The sequence below is a fragment of the Fragaria vesca genome, linkage group LG3, assembly GCF_000184155.1.
Source record: "Fragaria vesca subsp. vesca linkage group LG3, FraVesHawaii_1.0, whole genome shotgun sequence".
NCBI classification, from domain to species: domain Eukaryota; kingdom Viridiplantae; phylum Streptophyta; class Magnoliopsida; order Rosales; family Rosaceae; genus Fragaria; species Fragaria vesca.
In genome coordinates, this window is record NC_020493.1 from 10852029 (window position 1) to 10859142 (window position 7114).

At 34.3% G+C, this 7114-nt stretch overlaps 1 protein-coding gene and 1 pseudogene across 2 annotated transcripts in view; one reads left to right on the forward strand and one right to left on the reverse strand.

Annotated features, from left to right (window-relative positions):
* Positions 1–4219, reverse strand: part of LOC101309428 (probable LRR receptor-like serine/threonine-protein kinase At1g53430-like) — a 9122-nt gene extending 4903 nt beyond the window's left edge. Inside the window, exons 1-11 of the mRNA XM_004294019.1 lie at positions 3973–4219; positions 2097–2271; positions 1895–1966; positions 1588–1656; positions 1408–1479; positions 1251–1322; positions 860–931; positions 710–781; positions 532–603; positions 349–420; positions 175–246 (exon numbers count right to left, since the gene is read on the reverse strand). Of these exons, the coding sequence (XP_004294067.1) occupies positions 175–246; positions 349–420; positions 532–603; positions 710–781; positions 860–931; positions 1251–1322; positions 1408–1479; positions 1588–1656; positions 1895–1966; positions 2097–2271; positions 3973–4087 (935 nt within the window). The 5' untranslated portion in view covers positions 4088–4219. The remainder of the gene's footprint in view (positions 1–174; positions 247–348; positions 421–531; positions 604–709; positions 782–859; positions 932–1250; positions 1323–1407; positions 1480–1587; positions 1657–1894; positions 1967–2096; positions 2272–3972) is intronic.
* Positions 1–7114, forward strand: part of LOC101292394 — a 1325780-nt pseudogene that overhangs the window by 1284541 nt on the left and 34125 nt on the right. The window lies entirely within an intron of this gene.

Below are 7114 nucleotides of genomic sequence, written 5' to 3' on the forward strand. Positions count from 1 at the left end.
GGAGTGGCCCAAACCCTTATTAACCCACAGGCAAGGTCCCATGTTCCCGATGCGGGATTGATATCTCAACATCATTTATAATTTATGTTGAAGCACAAAACTTAAATTCTATTTTAGTTTCTAGACTAGTAATTTCAAGCATTTCACCACTCTATGCTGATTGTAAGCACTTACAATAGCTTTAAGTCTGTCAGCTCTCCAATGTAGCCAGGGATAGAACCAGTAATTGAGCAATTTCTCAGAATCCTAAGCCAGGTAGAAAACCAAATATGCAGTATGTTAGCAAAATTGTGAGAATGACATAACATATAATTTTAGTAAATTTCTGATATCCATTCATCTACTCACACTCTTTCCAGACTTTTCAAATCCTCCAAATTAGGAAATCGCATACTTGATCCAGTCAAATCAGATATCCTCCTGAAACAAAGAAACACAGAAATATTCATATTTAGTTTTCCATTATTAATCATGCATCAGATAACGACCCTAAAGATGTAGTTGCAAGAATGAGGAGGGTGTTCTACTCACAATTCAGTTAAAACTGTCAGCAAAGATATGGTGGAAGGAATCGGGCCCTCCATCAATGTGCCCTGCATATCCCTGCTCAGATTTATTTGTTTAGAGGACACCAAATAAAGTAACAAACACTAAAACCTTGATTCATAAGAAGTATATATGGAAGACGCATGATGACAAGAATACTGACAGTCTGTCAAGTTTGGTCCAGTTTCCAATGAAAGTAGGTATTTTGCCCGAGATTTGGCTGCCATCTATCCTACTGCAGCAGCAAATGAAAATGAGAATTCTACATTCCAAAATCCAAGATATGCAATTATTGACTAAAAGTATCACTTACAAATCGGTCAAATTCTTTAGGTTTCCAAATGATTCTGGAACTGTTCCTGTAAAATTGTTCGCAGAAAGAAGGCTGTTGATAAAAGAAAAACATGGTTAGGCATTACCATTAAGCCGATAGAGAAAACGTATCACGTACCAAATCCAAAACAGGGTGCTGATGTTAATCATGGATAACTTTATGATTAGATAAAAAGAACATGGTATTGTTCTTCATACACACACATAGAGCTTTATTGGACCACGGTACTGAATTCTTCAAACATACATTTACAGTTCGTCTTACAAAACTTTTTTATAATTATCTTCGTAAATATATGAATCTTCCAGCTTTTGTTGCAGAGTCTCATGAAAAGTTAGCATGTCAAATAACATGAGAAGAGCAATCTTACAGTCGACTCAAGGAACTCAAACTCCCAAGGTTTTGAGGCAGAGGCCCTTCAAGTTGATTATCTTCCAACACACTGAAAAAAGCAGTTTCGTTAAGTTAACATATTCCCGAGCTTCATTTGTCAATAAGGGAAATAAGTCAATAACACCCTCACTTACAGCTGAGTAAGAGTAGCAATGTCACCAATTTCCTTTGGAATAGAACCACTTAGTCGATTTCCTAAAAGAGACCTGCAGTATACCAAGTTACATGTTAACAGATATCAACTTATAAAGGCCTCTATTAGAAATTTATAACAAAAAATAAAAAGTAAAAAGACAAAGGATGTAATCACTAACAGAATTCGAAGAGGGGCACGAGAAATGCCTGCAGGTAATGATCCATTGATGTAGTTACGAGTGAGATCACTGTTAAAGAAAAAAAAAAAAGGACAGACTTTTGTCATTTCTGGATGGTCATTAGATAAAAGAGGTGCCATTGTTGAAGGTGAGAGTCTGCTTGGAATGTAGCTTGAAAAAAAGGAATTAATTCTTACATTGAAAGCTGTTTATATCAATCCAAGTGAGTAATTCACCTTGAACAAATGAGGGCGTATCTGAAGAAAAACTAAACTTTACATGGTCTTTTAAGATAAGAATCACTTACAGCTCTTGCAGATGAGTAAGATTTCCAAATTCCTCAGGTAGAATTCCAGTTAAATTTAGACCCTTCATCACTCTGTCATACGAAATTCACATAAAATCAGTAGATGGAAAAGATAAAAAGAAGAAAAAACCAAATATGATTAGTCTGATAAGTTTCAGCAGTGGAATTTAATAAATCACACATCAAAGCAACTATATCGTACATGTTTGTGACATGGCAAGTATTGTTTGCGAAGGAACAGTCGCAAGTCACATTGCTTAGAAAAGCACTCGTGATAATCTTATTGAAGCTTGATCCAACATCTTGGCAAGAACTTTGGCTGATGTTGTTCCAAAAAGAATTCTGGAGTTTCTGGGATATCGTTTGAAGAGCTTTCACTGTTATGTGCCAATGAATTAGTAATATGAAGTAACTGGTCCGGTAGAACAAAAATCATTTGAGGTAATAGTAAGCTGCTCAATTTTTTCCTTTTGAACTAAATGCCAAGCTGAATCCATTTCAATTCTTAAACCCAAATTCTAATAGAGATATGTACAATGTAAAAAATTATATAACATTAAGCAGATTCTTAAAGACTTGGGCAATAGTCAAGGGCTGAAACTTGAAATCTGCACCTACTGAACTGTAAAATTCATATCTAATACAAAATTATAGATCACATGGTCAACAATCAAAATTATAGATCACATGGTCAACAATCAAAATCAGATAATATATCATTCTTTTTGTGTAGGTCTGATCATTCACTGTTCTTAGAAGCCAGAACATGTAGTCAAAACCTGTTATTAAAGTTTATACCAAAGAAGAAAACTAGCCATGTAAACGCATTTAATATTTTTCTACCAGTCAACCACTCAACCCCAATTCAAAATATTCCACACCATCATAGTTCTTCATCAACCTAACCCTTTGTTTTATAATTAGCACACGCTATCTAGGAAAAGCAATGCTAATTAAGCGATAATCATCCGCTTATTCTAAACTCAGTTTTCATCAACCTGGATATAGATACCTGCTATACTATACTTGCTACCTAACAACCAGATAACTCTGCGATATAATGCTAATTATTAGACCTAAAGAAATTAATAATACTAATTATTAAAATAAAAAACAAAAGATATCAATCTGATCATTTTGGCATGAGTCATGCACCAACCAGAGCAACAAAGATAGAGCCTTTATTGCTCGTTCTGGCATTCTGCAAGTTGTAATAACATAAATGGACAACTATGCCCCCTCATGACCTGGTTATTGCTTATGTTTCTCCATTGAAATACTAGATTTGGGGTGGGGCAATACTGCAATTCTCAGAGAAGAAGCGTTACAGATTCACAGAACCCCAACTGGGAAAGGATTCAAAGAACCATATAGTATATTCCGATGGTCATGCCCATCAACTTAATAATTCAATACGGTACAGAGGACACAAGAAAATGACATCACCACCCAAACAAAAGGATTTTGTTTTCACCCAAAAACAAAAACGCGACATTTTCAATCAACTGGAACTGAGGTTCTGGCCCTATATGATATCCATCTTCATAGATAGAGCAAGAATTGTATGTGGGATAAAAATATCAGAACTAAAAATTTACCATGTTTGGAGAGATCATTTCTGTATGAATGTTGGGGAGATCTTGGAAAAATATTAAAGGGTCATAAAATTATCATCAGTTGTTCCAATTTCTATGTTCTGTTTATGTCAGTAATTCTGCTAGATAGATTCTGATGTGCTCAGGTAGTCTGGTGATAGTGTTTTTGGACAAGTAAAAACAGAGGGAATTACAATTTGGAGATGTTGAATCAGTGTTTAATGTATGTAACCCAGAAGAGAAAAGGTCCAAAATTTTGGATACATGAAAACAAAACAGAGCAGACACACATGGATAGAGTAGAGAAAAAAGGGTGCGAGTGCACAAATTCAGTTACTGAACAGAGCAGTTACAGCAACAAACTGGTAAAACAATGCAATACGTCCACAACAGTTGAAATGTTGAATCTAACCCAAAATCCTCACAAACCCAGAAAAAAGGTTCTGAATTAAAAGCGAGGAGGATGAAATTATAGCACTTTACCTTCTTGTAGAGGAAGCAGTTGAGCATGAGCCCCAAACCCAGAGAAGCAAATCAGCACCAGAAACCCAAAAGCAGTTACCAAACCAGTCCTAGAGTTCGAGATCACGAACCCCATTTCCGCTTTACAACAAACTCAAACCCCAATCAACTCTCGCATGCATAAGCAAAAGCGACAATGATTTGGTAAGAGAGAGATAGAGAACAGAATCAAAAGGAGGGAGTGGTTGGTTACTTGGTGTATGGAGTGAAAAAGACAAAGAGAGTGTGATTCAAAAGATGTAGGCTCTCGGGGTTTAAGGATGAGTGGTTCACCACGTAATGACACAGAGAAGAAGCATTCTCTTTGGTTTGAGAAAGAGAGAGAGAAGAGGACAAGAAAGGGTGTGAGGTAATCTATAATCTTGAAATATAGGAGAAACAGAGTGAACGAGAACCCGGTTGCCGGTAACAATGGCATTTACTCTGTTCTGGTATTGGTTGATTGGAAAAGTCGACTGTAGTATGTCCGGTCAAACAACACCTGCTTCTGGCGGCAACTCGGAGGGACTACTGAACCCGAGGGTTGAAACGGCGGCCACTAAACCGGTGACTACATTCCATTCCTTTCTAAGGGATCTTCTTATATTTCGCTTACGAAACGGATTATACGCATTAAGATACGCTTGCATCATCATCATTAACATGTAAGTCCTTAAATCATTGTATGCAAAATTCCAATGAAAATTAGAGACCCTAAATGAAAATTAGAGACCCTAAAGTCTTTTCTTTTCTTTTATTTTCGAGTGCAGCCTCACTATACCTCATTTTATTTTGAATTATTAAATGACATATATGTCTTCATACACAATTACTATTAAAGACAATAATTATACAAAAGAAAATATTGTATTTATTCACTTTAGACTTTCCAATTCAATAATAATTGATTCCATTTTTTATTATTTTCCTTATATATTTTTGTATTCCAATTTTTTTTTATTAAAACATATATATAGTTTATAAGAGCTAAAAAAAAATAATCAATATCGATCATGTGACAGACAATTTTGTATTATCATACATGTTGAACACATATACTTGCAAAATGCATAAATATTTTTGCAAAAAAAAAAAAATTTAATAACTATCGATTATAGAAAATATATATTTATTGAAATAATTTATTATGAGGTACAAAATAGAGATCAAATTATTCAAAAGAAAAAAAATGGAGAAAAAACAACACATACAAAAGAGAAAAACAATTAAAAAGATATATAGAGTAGTTTCTGATAGAACATTTTCTGCATAGAAAAAATAATCAAAAAATGAAGGTAGGGAGATGTTGATAAACAAAAAGGAAAAAAAATGAGAGGTCTATTGATTGAATAAGAAGTAATTAATTGATTAAAATATATGTCAATAAATAATTAAAGTTATGTTAGGAATTTGAAATGATGTCTAGTGAGCAAATACTTATATTGAAAAGTAAAAGGGAGGTGTTGAGAGAATGAGAGGTATAGTGAGCAAATTTGGAGGTCCCAATATTTTCATTTTTGATTCGATCAAATTTAACACCCATAATAAAAGTACCTCTTATTCTACCTCAAGTTCTCACCTCGTGTGTTGGAATAACTTAGGACAATTTTTTTTGAGTTTTAATTTTTTAATGGTATTAGAATACATGCATGATAATACGACGTGGATCACCGAATCAAAATATTACAAATTAGTTATTTAGTTCACTTGCACCTTGGTGCGTACAAGATTTTCGTTTATTATGAGGGAAATAGGGAAGTGAAAAACACATTCAACCATCATATGAGCCAAAAAAATCTCCACCCACACAATTTGCTTCCGAATATTGATGATGATTTTTTTTTATTGGATCAAAATGGAATTCATTCAATTATAAACTTACATCGAGGAGTATTTAGTAGCCGGTAGCCTCATTAAACCCAAAAAACAATTGGAAAGAGTACCACACTCCATAACAAACTTACGTACTTAACTCATCATTCACTATGGGAATTAGCCACTCCATCAACATTCAAATTTGCCAACCACATTTTACTTGACCACTCAAATGACCACTATCTAGATTAGTGACACGTGTCTCTTCAAACTGTTTTACTTTGAGCATGTGTCATCAATCTATATAGTAGTCATTGAGTGGTCAAGTAAAAGGTGGTTAGCAACATTTGCCACCAATAGGTGGGGAAAGGGAGGCAAATGATTGAAACCAATCTGGTAATTGAATTTGTCCCTAGGTAGTTTACTCTAAACTAATTCAGTTAGAGTTGATTAAATCAAAAGGGTTTAAACATTAGTAGTCTTATATGAATGCTAGAGAAATTTTTAAATGCTCTCGAAGGACCACTTGTCAATCTGATGTGGTCCTCCCTTCCCAATGAAATTTTGATATGTGGATTTATTACAACTAAAATAACATATACCTCATGTATAGGGTATATGGTTGAGTTTTTTGTTGATTTTTTAAATCCTAAACCCAACTATTATCGAAAATTTTTCTACACATCAAGATGCAAGTAAACCAAGCAACTAATATACAATATTTTTGATCTGGTCACCCACGTCGCATTACATGCATATATCCTAATACCGTTAACAAAATTGAAACCCAAAAAAATAGTCCCAAGTGTTTCCAACTCAAGAGATGAGAACCAGTCGAAAAGGAGGTACTCTTATTCTGGGTGTTTAGTTTGGTCAGATCAAATATGAAAATGAAAGAAATAAATTTAGGGTCTCTAGTATTCATTTAATCTTCTTATATGGCGATTTGAGTACTTATACATTAATGGTACAAATGCACCTTGGTGCATAAAATCCGCTCGGTGCTATTATATACTTGCCCCTTATATTTGGGGCAACATTAATGCTAACAAATTTGTAGGTTTAAACCTATACACACACACATCCAAAAATGCAGGCTTTCTTGGCTAAGGAGGTCCTTATTTATTCTTACGGTGCAGATTTCCGCTATACACTCACTTTTCAATCGAATTTTCACATCTCCACCGTCTAGTATTTAGATACTAATGTATAGATCATTTCTGCAAAATTTCAGCTAATTTGGTTATCATTAAGACACTCAAAACTGTATTTTTCTGTTATAAACATGAACGGTTCGAGTTCGACAGAA